This window comes from Sapajus apella, unplaced genomic scaffold, assembly GCF_009761245.1.
Source record: "Sapajus apella isolate SASKATOON/1434 unplaced genomic scaffold, GSC_monkey_1.0 scaffold192, whole genome shotgun sequence".
Classification (NCBI taxonomy): domain Eukaryota; kingdom Metazoa; phylum Chordata; class Mammalia; order Primates; family Cebidae; genus Sapajus; species Sapajus apella.
Window position 1 is genome coordinate 317,784 of NW_022437132.1, and position 19,255 is coordinate 337,038.

A 19,255-nucleotide genomic window follows, 5' to 3' on the forward strand; every position below is an offset into this window, starting at 1 on the left:
CGCCTGTCTGGCAGCTGCGTCTTCCAGCTGTGTCTCTCACCCTCGCAGCTGTCTGGCAGCTGTGTCTTCCAGCTGTATTGCAGCACGCTTGCTGTTTGGAGTTGTCCACAGAGCTCTGCAGCCAAAGCTGCCTCGGCAGGGCAGATGCCCCAGGAGTGATCCTGGACCCCATGAAAGGCAGGGCCAGAGGGAAGGGGAGCAGGGCCCTGCCTCAAATGCCCTGGCTCCAAAGTCAGGTCAATGCAATTGTCACCATGGCCATGGATGACCTGATGGCCTCTGCTCCCGGGACCCACCATCGACTGGGCACCTGTGGTCAGGACAACCCACCCACAGAGAGGTGGAGGGCAAACCACTCAGCCAATGCGGGACAGGGGCCCAGAGAAACAGCTGCTGTGTGAGGCCGGGTGTGGTGGCTCACATCTGTAATCCCAGCACTTTGGGAGGCTGAAGTGGGGGGGGTCACCTGAGGTCAGGAGTTTGAGACCAATCTGGCCAACATGGTGAAACCCCGTCTCTACTAAAAATAAAAAAATTAGGCCAGGCTCATGCCTGTAATTTCAACCCTTTGGGAGGCCGAGGCGGGCAGATCACCTCAGGTCAGGGTTCGAGACTAGCCTGGCCAACGTGGTGAAACTCCGTCTCTATTAAAAATACATATATTAGCTGGGCATGGTGGCGAGTGCCTGTAATCTCAGCTACTCCAGAGGCTAAGGCAGGAGAATCGCTTGAACCTAGGAGACAGAGGTTGCAGTGAGCCAAGATTGTGCCACTGCACTCCGGCCTGGGCAACAGAGCGAGACTCTGTCTCAAAAAAAAAAAAAAAAAAAAAGAAAGAAAGAAAGAAAGAAAGAAAGAAAAGAGAAAAAGCTGCTGTGGCCACAGTGCTTGTCCCCACTGGCCTGAGGTCCATGCTTACTCCCTAGGGCAGGCCCCAGAGCTGCCCGCCACATCGCCCGCGTACAGCCCCATCCAGCAGATCTGAGAGTCCCACATCCCTGATGGCCTCCAGGGGTCAAAGGTCAGGCCGCCAAGGCCAACAGAAAACCACTGGCAGCAGGGTGGGGGCTTAGCCAGCTGGTGGGCCCCAGAGGCAGCCCCTCCATCCCAGGGTACTGTCCACACCTCCTGGTGTCCTGAGAGTCCTCTTGAGCTGCTTTTCTGAAGGGTTCTGACCCCAGGAGGTCCAGGAGCTGGGACTGGGGCCAGGTAGATGCCAGGATATGGTCGACTAGGCCTGCCTGGAGGGTCAGAAGAGCCACTGACCGCCCGCCGGGCCTCAGGGGCTGGGGCAGGAGGAGGGGACAGCGGCTTGCCACCACCCAACACCTCCCCACTTGGGAGCCACAGACATCAGGGGACCGGTGGGCCCGGCCCCGCACCTGCCTCCCTGGAGACCTGAGTGCCCGTCCTTGCCTGGGGCCAGCCTGTAGCCTCGGGCAAAGTAAGCACCTCCTTGAGCCAGTGTCCCCTCAGCAAAGTGACTGTCCTGACCTGGCCTCATAGCCCCAGAGGTTCGTGTGTGACCCTCCATGACAGACCGGCCGGTGGGATTCGGCCCACGCTGGCCGTGGCCCAGGTCTGCTGTCCCGGGCACAGCTCAAGCACAGGGAAAGGCCAGAAGGCCTTTCCCAACCTCAGTGCAGTTTTCCCAAAAAAGGTGGCATCCAAGTGCAGGGGCCATGCCCCTGAGGAGCCTCGCACTGACTTTGGGAAGCAGCAGGTGAAGTCGCACCTCCCCAGGCAGCCTCAGGCCGATTCCTGTCCTTGTTGGGGCACTCCTGCCCCTGCCACAGTGACCCATCCTTATCCTCGCTGTTCCCTCACCGAACGCCCTTCCCGGCCCTGAGCGCCTCCATCCCACAGGCCTCTCCCCACGCTGCCGCCCCCACCGTTGGTACTCATCTGTCCTTTTACCTGACTCTCCCCAGCAGCCCCAAGAGCCCAGCAGCTGCCCCTCGGGCTGGCAAGGGGACACTGGATGGGAGGTGAGGAAGTGGGGCCCGGCGGGCAGCTGCCTTCGCCCCGGCCCACCTGTGCCCCGCCCACCTGTGCCCTCCGCTGCCTCCCTCTGCTCGGCTGTCCTCAGATGTCTCTCTCGGCTGCCTAGGAACCCCGAGGCCGCAGCCAAGTTCTGAGGGTGTGATTGTGTGTGCCGGGCCCCCGGCCCTTTGTTGCCGCAGCATCTGTCGTGGCAAACAAAAGTGCACTGGATTAGCCACAGTGGATTAAGAGATTTGCTTCTCAGAGTTTACCTAGTAACCTCACAATCGTGTCGGCGGGAGCTCTGAACCCCCAGGGCGCGCCTGCCAGGCCAACTGAGAGCTCAAGGCCTCTGTGGACAGCAGGGTGTGGTCGGGGGGGAAGAGACACAGCCACGGCTGTCCTCACACCCGGCTCGGCCCGGCTCGGCCGGCGTGCACGGCTCCTGCCGGCCTCCTCTGCGCAGAACTCAGGGAAGGGATGGCCTCGAGGAAGACGCGGAGGCCCCCTGGACCGCCTTCCAAAGGGCGTGGGTGTTGGGACCAGGTGCCCAGCTCGGGCCCCCTGCTGGGTCCACAGCAAGGACACGAGCAGCCTAGAGACAGCCGCGCAGGTGACACATGGGCCCCACGGTGCTGCGGGCACGACCTCTCTACTGTCACCTACAGTGTCCGCTCCTGCACGTACACGCATGCACGCGCACACACGTGCACGCGCGCGCGCACACACACACAAGCACACCCCGCTTTGATCTCCAAAGGAGACTCCATTGACAAGCTCTGAATCGCAGCTGCCCTTGCGGGGCCTGTCCCTGAAGTCCCGAGTAATGGGATTTGGCGCTTCTGATCCATCTGGGCAGGCCGCTCCCCGTCATAGGTGGACATTTTTTTTTTCTTTTTATCGCTTCTTTTTCTCTTTTTTTTTTTCTTCTCGAAATAATGCTGCTTAAACGGCACTGACTTGACATGGCCTGTCACCTAGCCCTGGAGCAGTGGCCGGGATGCCGGCCTGGATCGGTCAGGGGTCTTTGATGCCGCCTCTATGTGAAACCTGATGTGGAGGACGCACCAGGCCGGTTTCGGGGTCCGTGGTGCCGCGGGATTCGTCCCGCCTTGCACTGCTCCCTTTGTCTCTTCCCCAACCCTTCATTGGGACGCCCGGAGAGGGTGTCAGGGTGAGGGTGCCAGCGCTGCGCGTGGGCTGCGCTTGAGGGTGGGGCGGGCCGAGGGCAGGGCCGCAGCCGCGAGAACAATGGGCAGAGGAGGCGCGCCCACCTGTCCGCCCGGCCGCCTGCCCGGCTTACCTCACCTGCCTGGCTCCGTGTGCCTGCTCCTGCCCCACTGTCCCGCTGTCCGCCATGATGGGCTTGGACGTCCGTCCGAGCACTTCCAGCCACTCCAGGAAGCAGGTCCCTGCTCTTGGCCACTGTGTGGCTGGGAGGCAGAAGCGTGACTCTGGGCTGCAGCTTGGGCTCCCGCCGCCGATTGGCTGAAGCAGGGACCAGATGACGGGCCTCGGAACCCTATGGTAGCCATGGCAACCAGCCCCTTTAGACACCGCCACCCCCGAGCCACTCCTGACTGTTGAGGGAGCAGGCGGCACTGCCCGTGGGCCCATGCCAGTGTCCCCTTGGAGGAACGAGCCGGGCACGGCTGCATGGTAGCTGTTCCCACAACAGCTGTTAAGCGTTTGCGTGTGTTTCATTCATGTCCGGTGTGTGGGGTCCTTGTCCCTCTCCTGGCCTGTCCGGGGCCACTCCATCCCTGCCTGACCCCCAGCAGAGGTGGGAGCACTGGCCTTCCAGCCCCTGCTGAGAGGAGGACTTCAGGTCAGGCTTGCCCCAGGGGCTGAAGGCCAGGCCCAGTCGGGTGGGAAAATAAAGGATGGGAGCAGTGGGTGGGAGAGTAGGGAGAACTCCCCACCCCCACAGTGGGCAGAGCCAAGCTCTCACCCACCTCCGACGGCAAGGCTGCCAGCTTTATCTTCCCACAATCCACTTTACCGCCCTCTCGCTAGCTGCGGCCCGTGGAACACACATGTGCTCACACGTCCCGTCTCACGAGCCCTCCGAAGGCCCCTCCCGTGGCCTTGCTCCCTGGACCTTGGGTTCCCGCCGGGCAGGACTGTGGGACTTGGGCCATGCTGAGCAGACTGTCCGGCCAGCAGCTGCACACCGGTGGCCACACCTGCTCTGCCCTGGGCTGCAGTGCCCTCTTGTGTCCCAAGAACGCCTCTTCCCACTAGGGCGCAGCAGCCTCCGCCCCAGCAAGGCTTCCCCCCGTGTCTGTGTCTGGAAACCAGGCTTCTCAAGCATCACCACGGACATCCTGGGCCTTCCAGGGCACCGAGCATCCCCGGAGCCAACCCCACCCCCAGTCCTGTGACAGCCAGAAACAGTGCTGGTTTGTCCAAGCGCCCTGCATCAGCACTGCCTGGGCAAGGCCCCTTTGGAGGCCTCTGCTAATCTGGGGAATCTGAGTCACCCTTCCTGGCCAGGGCCCACCTCGCACCTGATGAGCAGAATCTGGTGGTGAACAGCTCCAGGGCCACAAGGAACAAGCGTGAGCTGTGGGCTTCTGTGCAGAAGCCAGGGCCGCTGTAGCCGAGAGGCCGCAGCCACGGCCAGAGGGGCCTGAGCGCCAGGGGAGCCTGCAGCATGGGTCTGTGGGGATCCCACAGTCAAGAGCGAGTTCAGGGCTGGCCCCAGGGATTTGGGCTTGGCATGGCCTGAGCGCCAGGGGTGTTGGGCTACGGCTGCTCTACCAGGACTCAACCTGGCTCTGGGCTTCCTCACACTAGCCTGGCCTGGTCCTGGGCTGCCTGTCCCAGGATAGAGCCTAGTCTTGAAGCCCCTCCCATACTGTGCCCAGAGCTACCAGCAGACCGGGTGTGGGCAGGGACGCCAGCCCAGGACAGCAGGCAGTGGCTGGGGAGGATGGTCCAGGGCTGGAGTGCCCTGCTGGGCGCAGAGCCAGCCTGGGGAGGGCTGCGGGGCACTGCACCAGACGAGCCCAGGCTGCTGCGCATGGCCATGTGGCCAGGGCTCCAGTTTGGGTGGCTGGTGGGTGTCAGAGGGACAAGAACTGGAGGGAGCCTGGGAGCTCCACACAACCCAGCCCATGTCTGGGGCAGAGTTACAGACAGGCACTGGTGAGAGGGAGAGGGTGGCCGAGGACTGAGGGTGGAGGCGCAGCCTGGCGCAGGCCCACGGGACACGCAGTGGCCTCCCGGCAGCTCCCATGGGCTCCCAACACCCTGAAGGGCACAGGGCAGGAGCAGAGGTGCCAGGCAACCCAGAGGGCCTACCGGCTTTCCTCACCCTTCTCTCCACTATCCTGATGCTTCTGTGCACTTAAGCAGGAGTCAGGAAGCAGGCAGGCCCTTGGGGTCAGGGGTCAGGCATGGAGTTGGGACTGGGTGCACCAGGCCAGCCTCACATCCACTCCACCCTACCCTTCCTGGCCTTGGCTTCCCCATCTCTAGGTGGAGTGATGTGGTCACTGACAGCCTTTCCAGGCCTCTGATTTTCTACCCCCAAGGGACCCCTGCCCACAGCCAAGGCGAGGGTCCACTGTCACATCCACAGTGCAGCCTCTGCCCGACACCAAGGCTGACTGTGGTCACGGACACACACGGGCTCTGCCAAGCCTGGGACACGTGGGGGGGACGCCCGGCCCCGGAGGGCTCCAAGAGGCTGGGCCAGTGCACGGCAGCTCTGCCTCCTGTGCAGCTGCCCTTGCTCTGTGGACACCCTCCCGCTTCAGGCACCTGAGGATCTGCAGGCCTCAGTGAGGGGAACTGGACGCTCTGAGATGGAGCCCAGCACTTCAGGAAGTAGCCTGACAGGTGTGATTGGTGAGGACGGCAGGAGGGTCTGGTGGCCCCGGCCTGGCCTGGCTCTGGAAGGGGTGGGCACAGGGAGAGGGAAGAGTGGCCGGCAGCCATTCCCAGGTCAGTTCCTGGGATCCCAACTGTTCTTGGCTCCCCACGTGCGTACGTGATGTCTGAGTGGGTGCAGTCCCTGGCTCATTGTGATCCTGGGGGATGGATGCGTCTGGCATTCACTGAAGGCCTCTTACCCTTTTCTCAATCAAGGACTTTTGTGGCCTCTGACCAAAAAGCAGTCAGGGCCCTGACCACACCCAGACCCCAGCTGTCTGGCCTGGCCACCCTGTGGGAGGACTGAACAGCCCTGGGCTCCAGCGAGGTGACTGGCATAAGCGACCTGCTGAGGCCAAACATAGCTCCTCCCACTGGCCAGCGGACAGCCTGGGCCCAGACCCACAACCCAGTCCATGCAGGTCAAGACACTGACATGCGCATCCCACCACTGCCCACGGGGACCGAGGCCAGCGGACAGCCTGGGCCCAGACCCACAACCCAGTCCACGCAGGTCAAGACACTGACATGCGCATCCACCACTGCCCACGGGGACCGAGGCCAGCGGACAGCCTGGGCCCAGACCCACAACCCAGTCCACGCAGGTCAAGACACTGACCTGCGCATCCACCACTGCCCACGGGGACCGAGGCCAGCGCCTACCAGCCCACCTCCAAGCCTAGCCCCTAACTCCTCGGGGCCCCCTGAGCCTGACGCGGGAACCCTTGGCAGGAGCCCTGCTTGCCCTGGGTCCTTGGCTGGGGTGGGAAAGGGCAGGTGGTGAGTTAGGAGCAGCCACCAAGGCCTGAACTGGGACGTGCCGGGGCAGGCGGAGGGGCTGGAGAGGGATCGGCTGAAGTTCAGGGCTGAACATGGGAACTGTAGGTGGGGGCAGGGAGTGGCCTGGATCAGCACCCGTAGTGTGGGCAGCTTGGCTGAGCCTTATGGCCTCCCAGAGCTGGGGCCGGGGCTGGCTGAGCACTGTCTGCTTTTCATACTTTTTTTTTTTCTTTTTGAGACAGTTTTGCTCTTGTTGCCCAGGCTGGAGTGCAATGGCGAAATCCCAGCTCACTGCAACCTCTGCGTCCTGGGTTCAAGTGATTCTCCTGCCTCAGCCTCCCAAGTAGCAGAGACTACAGGCACCTGCCACCACACCCAGCTAATTTTTTCCATTTAGTAGAGATGGGGTTTTACCATGTTGGCCAGGCTGTTCTTGAACTCCTGACCTCAGGTGATCCACCTGCCTCGGCCGCTCATTCACAGAGCAGGGGTGTTGCACAAAGGCACTGGTGTGTAGGGAGCACCAGGACACGTGGGCAGAGGTGCCATGTGGACAGACTGAGACCTCGGAGCAATCCCAGGGCTCTGAACCAGGAAGGTCCTGACGCAGTGACCCCTTGTGACCCCAGGAACCACAGGCTCCTCTGAGGTACAGCAGGGCCAGCTGCACACATCCTCTGGACTCTGCCACATCCCCCTGGGAGCCAGGGCCCCTCAATCAGCCATCAGGCCCCAGTCGAGCAGCTGCCTCCAGTTCACCCCATCCTGCCACCAGCTGGGGATGGCTTGGGCTCGGGGGACATAAGGCCCCCTTGTCATCCTGCACATGTGGCTGAGGGAGCCCTCCCTATGCTCCCTGGCAGAATCGAATGGGTCTGGAGGATCAGGATTTCCAGGTAAGGGTTGGGGGAGAGGGTCGGACACCCCTAAACCTCAGGGCGGGAAAAGCCTTAGGGTACACAGCCCGGCTTCTTGCTGGCCACGCCCCCACCCTGCAGGTCAGGTGGCAGGTAGCAGAGGAGAGGACACCAAGGTCACAGGCCCCCCAAGTTCATTCCCAGCTCCTGCACCACTATGCCACGAGAGTGCTGACCAGGCAAAGGCTCCCTACTCTGGCAGCTGCCACCAGCAGGGCCCTCATTGAGGGCCTGCCCCTCCTGGTTCCTTCCAGTCCTGGCAGAGCCAGGCCACAGCCTCCCTTGCCCTGCTCTGGAGAATGTTCCAGAAGGGCAGGAATGTGCAATGGAAAGGGAATGGGTGTCATTGCGGTATACCCCGGATGCCTCCAGCTACACCAGACCCTCTACCAGAGGAAAGACAGACACAGGACTGGGCCGGGGCAGTGGCTCCAACCTGTCATCCCAGCACTTTTAGGAGGCCGGCAGGTGGATCACCTGAGGTCAGGAGTTCCAGACAAGCTTGGCCAACATGGTGAAATCCCGTCTCTACTAAAATACAAAATTCAGCCAGGCATGATGGTGGGACCCTGTGGTCCCAGCTACTTGGAAGGCTGAGGCAGGAGAATTGCTTGAACCCAGGAGCCGGAGGTTGCGGAGAGCTGAGATTGCAGCACTGCATTCCAGCCTGGACAACAGAGCGACACTCTGTCTTAAAAAAAAAAAAAAAAAAAGACACAGAATGGAACCTCAGTCTCTTCGGCTCAGCTGGGGATGGGCAGCCGGCTACAATGCCCATGGCCCATCAGAGGTCTCGGGCAGCAGGGGCAGGGGTGACAGGGTCAGGATCCCCAGAGAGAACCCCAGTCCTCAAAGCAAAGATGCACACGCGCAGCCTGGCCCAGATTTTACTCGCTCCCGGCCCCACGGGCACAAGGAGCACTGCCTCCCAGGGATCCCTGCCAAGCCGGCCCCGGGCTGGAAGCTGCAGGATCCACCCACCGGTGGCCCTCACGGCCCCCCAGAATCTGTATCCTCAGTGCAAAAGGCCTGGCGAGGAAGGCTGAGCCTGGAGGTCAGGCACGGAGGGCCTGTGCGCTCACTGGCCACTGGCTGTCTTCTGCACCAGCACCGGCTCTGACAGTGCCTGCCGCTGCAGCCGCTGGATCAGCTCCTCCGCGTAGACCTTGAACAGGGGTACAGGGTCCTGAAGGAGAGAGGGGCTCACAGTGAGACCAGGGAAGCCCAGGGCAGCTGGAGTTCTGGCGGGAACGGGACCAGCGGCTGCTGCCCGAGGAACCAGGGCCTGAGAGGCCCTGGAGGGCGGAGCCCTGTCTGTCAGATGAGGAGCCCCCTCCCCTGGGGACACTTGAGGCACACACCTGCCCCTGTCCTGTCCCTGTGGTCATAAAGAGAGGGAATGGGGGCAGCCAGCTGCCACCCCATCAGGGGCTCCCTGTCCCGACAGCCACCACAGGCCCCAGAGCCCTCCAGGGAACAGAGGGAAAAAGGAAGAAGACCCTTGGATGCTGGTGGCTGACCAAACCCTCCGTGCAGCAATCCTTCCCCTCCTACTGGGGTCCTGTGGTGGGAGAGGGTGGGGACTCAGAGGGGAGGGGCGGGCCGTGCTCCTCTGCAGAGCAGTGGCCCCTCATGCAGGCTCTGTCCAAGCAGCACTCCCCAGCCCCGAACGCCAGGCCCTGGGTGGGCAGCTCACACTCTCACCTTCTCCTCCAGAAGTCTCTGCTTTTCAATGGCCTCTTCCAGCGTGAGGCCCACCCACTCTGCCTCCTCCTCTGGGATGACAAATTCCTAGGCAGGCAGCGGTGGAAAGCGCGGTGAGGCCCAGGGCCAGGAGGAGGCTGCAGGCGCAGGGAGCGGGACGGAAACCCTCACCTTGTACTTGTCGTAGATGGCGGCCCGCCGTTCGGGGTCCTCGGGGTGCAGCTGGGGGTCTTGCCGGGCAAGCCGAAGCAGCATGCCCCGCTTCAGGTCCATCCCGAACTTGGAGCACAGGTCCTCCTTCGGGGTCTGGCAGGAGGCTCACATGGGACCAGGCGCCAGCGGCAGGGCCCTCCTACCCTTCCGGCCAACCGACTGGGCTCCTCTCTAGCAGCTGGTGGTGTCAGGACATGACAGAGAAGGCCCGGGGGGGCCACCCCAGCACCCGGGCACGGGGGTGGGATCAAGAGAGAGCGAGCAGGGAGAGGCGGCTCTGCTCACTCAGGTCCCACGAGCAAGTCAGACACCCACAGAGCAACGGCCTCTCCTGCAGGCAGGAAACCCCAGTGGCGTGCCCCAGAAAGGGGTGTGGCCCCATTCACGCTTTGCCAGTGACCCTCCTGCGCAGATGCCGGCGTGCCCTGGTGTGATGCTGACCTGGGGATCCCTTGCGTCTGACTGGCCCTTCCCCGACCCCGCCATGCACTGGCTGGCACGGCACACCCCGCCTTGCTTGCCTTGAGGATGTAGAAGTCGAACCCGTAGGCCTCGTCGATGAGGTCCAGAGTCCGCATGGTCACGGTCACGGTGAACTTCTTGTCCAGGATCTCACTGTACAGCTCCCGATCAAATAACTGCGGCTTCCACACTTTCTTTACCCTCTTGGAGAGCTGAGGGTGCGACAGCCCCGGTGAGTGCTCCCGCTTCCCCTACAGACCAAGGGGGCCCTAGGGAACTGCCCTCATCCTCCCTGGGCGACTCCATCACGAAGCACTGCTGTGAGCCTGGGGACTTGCAGCTGGGTGGGCTGGACCCCCAGCCCAGTGTTGCCCTAGCCTGACCCCTGGACCTGGCTGCATGCCCAGAGGTCAGCTGCCCCCCAGCAAGTTGGCTGCGCCTGCCCTTGCCACATGGTTGCTGCTGCCTTTCAGAAATGCGTGCAACCCTACAGTTCACAGGCCCTCCCTTTCCAAGCTGGAGGTGACACAAATCTCCCCAGAGGCTTCAACAGTCCCACCAGGAAGGCCACCAGAGCAGCCTCGAAGCTCTGCCCTCCAGAGGACCCCGACCCTCACATCCTCATCCAACTACAGATTAGGAGCCGGACGGCCGCACGGGCGTCCCAGGAGAGTTTAGGGGGCAGGCGGCCGACCCCCAGCCTCGCCTCCCCTACCTGTTCTGCTCCACACACAGGCCTCCTCCCCATCCTAACTTTACCGGACTCCCCAGGGACTTTGGCTGCTCCCCCAGCCTGGATCACCCCACCTCACCCTGCTTTATCAGTGCTGTTTGCCAAACTGCGGGTCTTCACTCTCAGCGTGCTCCTTTGCCAGAGCCCCGTCTCCGCCAGGCCGTAGCCCCCGGGACCCATGGCGTCTCTCTAGGCACCCCCGGTGGCCTGCACAGCACCGGCACAGCCGAGCCCCGGGGGAGCCCCTGAAGCCCGCCTGCTGACCCACCTTGTCGTTGTTGGTGTATCTTTGTCCTACGATCCAGCCCTCGCCGCCCCACAGCCCCCGCTGGGACTCGCGGGGAAAGTAGATGGGTATGGGCACGTCTTCCACACGCTCCCGCTGCCCGTTCTTGGGGTTGATCTTGAACTTGGCTCCATGGGGCCGATAGTGCACGGGAGTGGGCGTCCGCTCCTCCTCCAGGGAGCGCAGGAAGTGCTTGGGCAGGCGGGCACAGATGCCCTCCCGCAGCTGCAGCCGCTTCCAGAGCCCCACGGGGTACTTGTGCAGGGGCATCGCGCCTGGAGGAAGGTGGGGGCTCACACTCACCCACAGCCCGGCCCGGCCCCCGGCTCTCCCGCCCCCGCCCCTGACCCCGGCTCCCGCCCCCCCGCCCCTGCCCCTGCCCCGGCTCCCGCCGCCCCCCGATCCCCCCGCCCCCAGCTCCCGACTCCCGCTCCCTGCCCCCGGCTCCCGCCCCCCCGCCCCTGCCCCTGCCCCGGCTCCCGCCCCTGCCCCTGCCCCGGCTCCCGCCGCCCCCCGCCCCCCCCGCCCCCTGCCCCCGGCTCCCGCCACCCCCCCCCCCGCCCCCCCCCCCCGCCCCCCGCCCCGGCTCTCGCCCCCCGCCGCCCCTGCCCCCGGCTCCCGCCCCCTACCCCTGCTCCGGCTCTCACCCAAGTCCCCGCCTGCGCCCACCTGCCCCTCCCCAGCCGCCCCGGCCGCCCCGGCCGCCCCGGCCCCCGCCCGCACACCTGCCAGAGCCCACCTTTCAGAGCTCTGAATCCGGCGCCCCACAGGAACCGGAAGCCGATCTGCCGGGCCTGACCCTCTCCCACCGCTGACTGGCTGCAAAACCCATCCGTCTACCCCAGTCCCGCCCCATCTCCCGTCTTTAGGGACCGTGAAAAACACCCTGCAGAGACAGCAGCAGCCGCTCAAGGCACCGTTGGCAATGTGCGGCCCCGGCGTTCCCGCGAAGGGCGTCGCGGGGCCCGTTTTCCCGGGACACACCTCCCCTCCCCGGAAAGGAGCGCAGAAAAAATGTGAAAACTCGCTTAGTTTGAAAAGTCACTGTAGAATATTAAATTCACCAATAGCAGATAAATCAGATCTACATAAAAATATGTCTTAATGTCTTAGAATTTTCTTTTACCCCAAAAAACCCCATATATACAAGTTTCTCCTTTATGAGCCTAGAGATTGCTTTGGTGGCCAAGTGCAGGGCGGCTGGGGAGGTAAGGCCCTCGGGAAGACCACGCTCAGGACAAGCCCCAGAAGGGAAGCCCTCAGAGCAGGCCTCCATGGCAGGATGGCAGGCCTCGCAGGCCTCCGGGAGGGGCCAGGCGTTGCTCCTGGTCCTGGCTTCCCACGCAAGGCTCGCATGGCGAGCAGAGACAGCCCAGCCTCCAGAACACCTCCCAAGCACAGAGACAGCCTGGTGCAGGGGGCAGCCACCGCCACAGCTCCTGGGACCAAGAGGAGGCTCCCTGGGGGCCCCGAAACACTGGGGTGGGCGGGACCGGGCTGGGAAGGGGTTCCCTGTGGGCCACACCCCCTGAGCAGCAGAGCAGCCCAGTCCCACAAGGCTCTTCTCAGAGACCCTGGCTCCAGAGCCAGGAAAAAGCGAGGGGCAGGGCAGGAGCCTACATTCCCAGCGCCCATCAGCTCTGGGGGGGACCTTGGTCGCCTGTCCCTATCATGACCCCAGTAGAAGAGGGGGATCTTCCATGCTCCAGGCAGGCTGGCACCAGGGGCACCCAGGGGCCAGGACCGGGGTTCTGGGAGGGCACAGCTCCCAGCCACAGTGCTGGGCTTAGGCCTCCTGAGCCCCAGCTTCGCCAGGGAGCGGGATCACAGGGAGTCCTTCTCCCTGTCTTTAGCCCTCCGCAGGCCGGCACAGCACATGGCCCCACCCTCACACAGACACCTGTCCTCTGCAAGCCACACGAGGGAGCTCAGCAGAGAGTCAGCAGGCGGGCGGCCGCGGGAGAGGTGCGACTGGTGGGGACCTCCCCTCGGTAGGAGGAAGAGAGAGGGTGCGCGGGCCAATTTTATTCAGCTGGAAATCAGTCTTCCCCAGGGCTGGACGGGGTGCCTCCCCCCTCCCCATAACAGCTCCTGGCTGAAGAGGGTGTCGGAGCAGCGGGGGTCCCGGGCCGGTGTCACGTCACTGTGTACAGCTCCTCACGGTCGTTCTTGCAGATCTGATAGTGGCAGGGGAGTTTCTGCGAGCAGGCCCAGGGCTCGGCGGGCCCGGTGGGCGGTGGCAGCAGCAGGGCCGCGCTCCCGGCCAGCAGGACGTGCCAGATGCTGTGTGTGTAGTAGTAGTTGTGGCTGGTCATCATGCAGGTGTAGATGGCGATGCCCACGGAGGCCATGGAGACGCCGGGCAGGAGGTAGAAGGCCCAGCGCTGCCACGAGGTGGGGTAGCACTGGCGCCGGTGCCCGCAGCGGTACACCTGGAGAAAACGGCCAAGTGGCCCTCAGTGCAGATGGGACCCTGGCTGCAGCTCCCAAGGCCCGGGAACAGTGGTTCCTGGGGGCCTGCCCAGGTCTGGGCAGCTGAACCACAAGGGTGGACTGCTTCGAGGGGGCTCAAGGCCATGGTCCTCAGGGATACAGCCGTGCTGGGCCCCTGTGGGCGCCACAGCAGCCCCCAGCAGATGCAGGCATTCAGTGGTTGGAACGGGACCAGGAACAAGGCCAGAGCAAGGGGCCAGGCCCTCTTCTTCGACCATCTGGGCAGGAGCGCCAGCCAGCCCGGCTCCTTACCCACATGGAGGCCATGATCACAAAGGCAAAGAGGCAGGGCCCCAGCATGTTCCAGATGCCCCTGCGGTCCAGCTGCAAGGACATGGCGATGACCAGTGTGCCCAGGAGAAACAGCACCTGGGTAAGACACAGGGATGACTGAGGGCCCCAGGCCCGGCAGGACCAGGTGCACCCCAGGGCACCGCAGCACCTCTGCCTGCCCCCCTCGGAGCTGCTTGCACCCTTCGACCAGCTTTGCCAGGTGGCCGGGAAGCGCCCCTCCTTCAGCTTCTGTACTGCACCACAGGTGAGTGTGGCCATGCAGACGCCTCTGGGGGACTAGAAGGAGGTCACACAAACTGGACAGCCATGTGTGGCAGCTCTGCACCCACACATTCACCAGCCCCCTGCACCCCTGGGTTTCCAGGAGTCTCCCATCAGGGCAGGTTCAGTCTCCCACCCAGTGCTCCACGGAAAGGAGGTCCCATCCCTGAGTGTCCGTCAGATATCTCTGCTCACAACCTATCTGCACCTCTCTGCAGGTTCAGACCCTGCACTCAGCCCTGTAGGTCCCTGGTGCTGGCCAGCCTCCCCGCCGCCCTGGCAGCAGGGCTCCCATGGGCACCCCCTTGGGGCAGTACCCAGCCTGCAGTTCCCAGAGCAGACAGGAGGGCAGAGCATGCAGCTCACAGGCCCAGGGCACAACTCTCCCTGCGACAGCACTGGCTGCCACAGAGTCCCCAGGGCATCCTTGGCACCAAGGACCCAGGGAGCACAGGTGGGGGCTTCTCGAGGGCTGGGGCCTGCCTCCCCTGCCTACCACCTTCCTTCCTGGCATCCTCCAAACAGCTAGCGGTGCTCCCTCACAACTGCCCGCAGAGTCTCAGAGCCGCGTCTCCATGCGGCATCGCGTAAGACACGAGGTTTCTTTTTCCTTTGCTTTTGTCACCCGGGCCGGAGTGCAGTGCTGTGATCTCAGCCCACCCAGCGCCTCCCACCCCTGGGATCAAGCAATCCTCCCACCTTAGTCTCCCGAGTGGCTGGGACCACAGGCACGCACCACTACGCTCAGCTCACTTTTTGGGTTTTTTTGTACAGCCCAGGCTGCTCTTGAACCCCTGGCCTCATGGGATCCTCCCGCCTCAGGCTCCCAAAGTGTTGAGATTACAGGTGTGGGTCACCATGCTCAGCGAGATACGCAGTTTCCAGGGGCCGTGCCCACTGCCGGTCCGGCCCCTCCCTCTGTGCTGCGTTGCACAGGCTGTATCTGGGGGTCCTGCTCCCCAAGAGCCCACACCCCAGCGTCGAGGGTCACTCACGTATTTCAGCACTGTCTTGAGCCGCGCCATGCACAGGATGGTAACCCAGATGGCCGCCCCGGAGCCCAGGAAGTCACAGTACTGCAGCGTGTCGTAGCTGAGGATGCACAGCACGGCCTCCCCAGGCTGGTCGCAGGCGTGGTAGAACTGTGGGGAGGCCCAGTAAGTGCAGCCCCCTCCCACCCCACGCCCCTGCAGGAGGGTCCGGCCTACCGTGGAGAAGAACATGGTGTAGGCGTAGACGGAGGCCTCCACCAGGTAGAAGCGCTGCACTGACACGGCGATGGGGGCCAGGAACATGAGGTTGCTGAGCGTCAGCAGCAGTGTGGCTGCCTTCTGCTGGGCCACCGTCTGGGCCGTGCTGTTGTCCGTGCAGCTCCACCCACGCCAGCCTGGGTGCACACAACCCCCAGGGCGGAGGCTGGGGGCACTGCCGAACCTCAGGGCCCACCCCTTGCCCAGGACCCTGCAGAAAAGCCCCTTCCTCACCCAGGAGCAAGCTGGGCAGGCGAGGTGGGTGGGAGCCGAGGTCAGGAGCCAAGATCAGGTATTCCACCCCTGGGGATAGCTCGTGCCTGTGCCCAGCAGATGGGTTGTTGGTGGGGAACAGGGAAGTAGGGAGGAGGCTTTGCCCCTGCGTTGCTCGGCAGGGGTCTTTCTCCAGCCCCAGGGGAAGGGCATGGCACAGCACTGGGAAGCCAATAGCCACAGTCCCAGGGCGGGCAGGCCTGGCCCTCACCTGCCTTGCAGCTGCAGCCGGCATACAGGTAGCCGTGTCTGCGGAGCAGGAGGCACTGGCCATACGGTCCACAGTCGTTCAAACAGGGCACCAGCTGCAAGGTGGTCTCCACATGGACGGCGGCCTGCTCACAGTCCCTGTGAGGAAGGGGCCACAGGAAAGCTGGTGCAGGGATCTGTCGGCCACCCAGCCAGCGGACACCAGAACCCAGCACGGAGGCCCCCACCTTTCCGCAGCCCTGCAGGAAGCACCCTGCTGGCCGGGTCACTCTGAACGCCAACACTGGGCAGCCAGGGCCGGGGTCCTGAGCGAAATGACAGGGCGCCTGACTCCTGCCCCTGCCCCAGGTTTACTTACTCCTCGTTCTCAGAGCACATGAGTTGCAGGGACAGGTACCAGTTGTCCGTCTCTGGGTAGGGGATGATGAGGTTGGCCTTGTGAGACCAGGCGCTCAGAGACAAGGGGTGTCCCTGGAAGAAGGCTGCAGGGGGCCGGAGAAGCTGTCAGAGGAGGCCAGGGCGGGGGTCTGGCCGGAGCCACACTGACGGGACACCTGCCGGTCCTACCTGTGGTGCAGTTGAGCGAGGTGTTGAAGCTGAGGAAGGGCGAGGCGGCATTCACGCAGGCCGCAACGAGGGTCTCATTCCTGATCTCTGTCTGGAAAGGGAGCGGGTGCCGGCTCAGCCCCAGCAGCCCCCCAGAGGCAGCAGTGGCATCCGCCCCCCATGCCAGCTCAGCCTGGCACTGAGACTCCTGTGGGCCCACCGGGACCCTTCCTCCCTGGGCCCTGGGACTCCCTGCCTCAACCCCACCTCTGACCCTAGCCATCCCACAGCCCTGGGGCCTGCTGACAGCAGCAAGGCTGCCCAGCTGGGGAGGCCCCCTCTGACGGGCCCCTGTTCTGGCCCGGACCCGCTGCTGTCACCATGTTGCCTGTCCCAGCGCCAAGGTAGGTGAGGAAGCCCTGCCCAAGCCCGGGCCACAGGCCCCATGCAGGACGGCGGCTACCTTGTTGGCCCGCAGGGAGACAGTGAGGGAGCCGCCGCTGTCCATGCCGGTGTTGAGGCGCAGCCGCATGACGGAGGGCGTGTCCGCACGCACTGCCACCGAGAGCCTGTCCAAGGGCTGGAAGTGCACAGACACCACGTCCGTGTCTTCCCGTGTGACCGGGTGGTTCCTGAGGCAGAAGGGGCCGCCACCCGCGCCGCCACTCCTGCCCAGGTCCGGGTGCTCAGGGCCTGGGGACGGCCAACCAGCAGAGGCGTTGAAGGTCTGGTTCTGGCCGCTCTGCAGGAGGGGCTGGACGGTCACACTCCACGGCCTGCAGGCTGCCAAGAGGACAAGGGGCTTGGTTAGAGGAAGGTGTGGGTGTCTGGGGGCAGGGGGCAGGGGGCAGGGCCATCCCTCCCCGCCCCCGTGCGGCCCACCTGTGAGGGTGGCTACGGCGCTGAAAGCCACTGTCCCGTGGGGCCCCACCAGGCTCTCAGCTGTCAGGTGCAGCCACCGGTCCCAGGGCGGCGAGGGCAGCAGCAGGCGGCAGGGCTGGGGGGCCCGGGCGCAGGTGAGCACCTTCTGGAAGTTGCCAGGCAGGGTGACCGGGCCCACGGTGAGACGCATGGGGCAGCCCAGGCTCCCGTTGGACACGCAGCCCTGCAGCTCCAGCAGAAGCTCCCGTGTGTACTCGGGGACAAAGACCCTGTGGTGAGGGGATGTCGCTGGCTCAGGTGTGCCACCCCTCCGCCCGAGGGCAGGGACCCTGCAGCCAGGGGGTGCAGTGTGCCCAGGCTCTTCCATCCCCCAGCCCACTCTGGTGGGGGCCAAAGGGGGCTGGGCATCTGGACCATTTCCCAGCCCAACCCCAGGGCTCAGGGCCAGGCTCTGTCACCACCCCACCACATCCCAGGTAGGGCTGGAGGGCGGAGCTGGGCTGCCCCTGGCCCCCACTCACTTGAGGTAGCTGGGGTGGGAGACGAGGGTCTGAGGAAGGGGCACATCCGGCTTCACGATGGAAATCTCAACCACCCGCTTGACCAGCATGTCAGGCTGGAAGACATAGGCACAGGTGGGAGCCAAGCCCTAGGGAAAGAACAGGTGGGGTGGTGGGGTCAGAGGATGCAGGTGGGAGACAGGGTCCCCCTGGAACCCCAGGCGTGCAGGGAGCAGGGCTGGCCCCATAATGTGCTGTGGAGGCCAGAGCAAGGACCACCCTGCAGAGGTGACCGGCAGGGGCCGGCCATGCCCCCAAGGTTCTCTGCCTCCATCCCCAGAGGGCAGTCCCCCTCACCTTCAACTCGATCTTCTGGGATGAGGGGGGCAGGTGGGCGGCCACGAACCAGTCCCCGGGGGCCGGGTGGGAAACGTTGACCGAGACGTTGCTTAGCGGTGCGGCGCTCAGTGGCACCCTGACCTGGAAGGAGGGCTGCACCGACGTGTTGTCAGGGAAGCGGGTGCCCAGCGGGTTGATGACAGGAGGGGCGCCGGAGCGGAAGTGTCTGCAGACGGGAGAGCAGCGCAGGGCTCAGGCGCAGGCCTGGGCCAGGTGCAGGAGGCTGGGCGGGGGGCGGGAGGGCAGGCTGCCACATACACGGTGATCTCTGCGTCGGTGCAGGCGGCGCCGCTGTCCCTCGAGACCTGCAGAAGCCAGCGCAGCAGCACGGTGTCTGGGGGCACGCGGAAGCGGAAGAGCCTGGCGCTGCCGTACCAGCTGTAGAAGGACAGCCTCTGTGGAGCCTGCGAGAAGTGCTCGGACACCAGCCCCGGCTCTGCGGGGAGAAGGAGGCGTCAGCTGGGCTGGGAGCAGAGGATGAGGCCCCAGGGAAAAAGGGCTGGGAGCCCCCAGGGACCCACCTGGAGCCCTTGGCACACCAACTCTGAGCCTGGCAAAGGCCATGGCTACCCTCTGGCCCTAGAGATCGTTGCCCCTCAGCCAGCCCTCCGGCTCCTCTCCCCAAACTGCCTACATTCCGCCCTCCAGGCACCTGGGCCTTTCACAGCTGCTGCCTCACTGCTTCCAAACAAGCCCCAGGGCACCCAGCACCCATTGCCACCCTACCTCCTCCAGCCTCAGAAGACCCCCCTCCCCAGAGCCAGCCTCCAGCCAGGTCAAAGCTGAAGAACACAGCGGGCGTCATCACATCTGCCCTGGATGCTGAGGCACAGCCCTCCCACCCCCTCTGAGCCTCCCACGTCCCCTTCCCTGGATGGGTTGGCTGCCTGCTTGGGCTATGATGTCTTTGGACACAGCCAGAGCAGAGCCCAGATTCCCCCTTACCCAGAGGGAGACCCTGCATGTGGGAGGGACCCCAGGCCAGAAGCCTGGCCAGCCATGAGAACAAGAGGATAGCTGCCTGCTGCGTTCCAAGTGGGCAAGGCTCCTAACTATCCTCAGGGCACGTGCCCATGCCTGATGCTGGGATGGAGGAAGGCCCGTGGGAGACAGCCTGCCCGTGGCCCCAGGAGAGGACCCGCTGGAGACACCCTGCCCGTGGCCCCAGGCGAGGACCCGTAGGAGACACC

The 19,255-nt window shown here is 64.4% G+C and overlaps 2 protein-coding genes across 4 annotated transcripts in view; both read right to left on the reverse strand.

Moving 5' to 3' along the window:
• Positions 1 to 8,430: 8,430 nt before the first annotated feature.
• On the reverse strand, positions 8,431 to 11,793 carry MRPL28 (mitochondrial ribosomal protein L28). 3 transcript variants are annotated; one of them, XM_032269366.1, is made up of 6 exons: positions 11,697 to 11,793; positions 10,940 to 11,232; positions 9,998 to 10,150; positions 9,435 to 9,569; positions 9,264 to 9,350; positions 8,431 to 8,745 (listed from the first exon to the last, which is right to left on the reverse strand). In XM_032269366.1, the coding sequence occupies exons 2-6, from the start codon at positions 11,225 to 11,227 to the stop codon at positions 8,638 to 8,640; spliced, it is 771 nt and encodes a 256-aa protein (XP_032125257.1). In that variant the 5' UTR covers positions 11,228 to 11,232; positions 11,697 to 11,793; the 3' UTR covers positions 8,431 to 8,637. The 3 variants fall into 3 exon arrangements, with proteins under 3 accessions (XP_032125257.1, XP_032125258.1, XP_032125259.1); XM_032269367.1 differs by having other exon boundaries at positions 11,681 to 11,775; XM_032269368.1 differs by lacking the exon at positions 11,697 to 11,793 and adding an exon at positions 11,627 to 11,650.
• A 1,169-nt stretch (positions 11,794 to 12,962) lies between these two features.
• Positions 12,963 to 19,255, reverse strand: part of PGAP6 (post-glycosylphosphatidylinositol attachment to proteins 6) — a 9,842-nt gene continuing 3,549 nt past the window's right edge. The window contains exons 2-13 of the mRNA XM_032269365.1: positions 18,324 to 18,501; positions 18,024 to 18,231; positions 17,688 to 17,815; positions 17,167 to 17,435; positions 16,748 to 17,067; positions 16,306 to 16,396; positions 16,097 to 16,220; positions 15,740 to 15,876; positions 15,214 to 15,392; positions 15,001 to 15,147; positions 13,703 to 13,819; positions 12,963 to 13,389 (exon numbers count right to left, since the gene is read on the reverse strand). Of these exons, the coding sequence (XP_032125256.1) occupies positions 13,093 to 13,389; positions 13,703 to 13,819; positions 15,001 to 15,147; positions 15,214 to 15,392; positions 15,740 to 15,876; positions 16,097 to 16,220; positions 16,306 to 16,396; positions 16,748 to 17,067; positions 17,167 to 17,435; positions 17,688 to 17,815; positions 18,024 to 18,231; positions 18,324 to 18,501 (2,195 nt within the window). The 3' untranslated portion in view covers positions 12,963 to 13,092. The remainder of the gene's footprint in view (positions 13,390 to 13,702; positions 13,820 to 15,000; positions 15,148 to 15,213; positions 15,393 to 15,739; positions 15,877 to 16,096; positions 16,221 to 16,305; positions 16,397 to 16,747; positions 17,068 to 17,166; positions 17,436 to 17,687; positions 17,816 to 18,023; positions 18,232 to 18,323; positions 18,502 to 19,255) is intronic.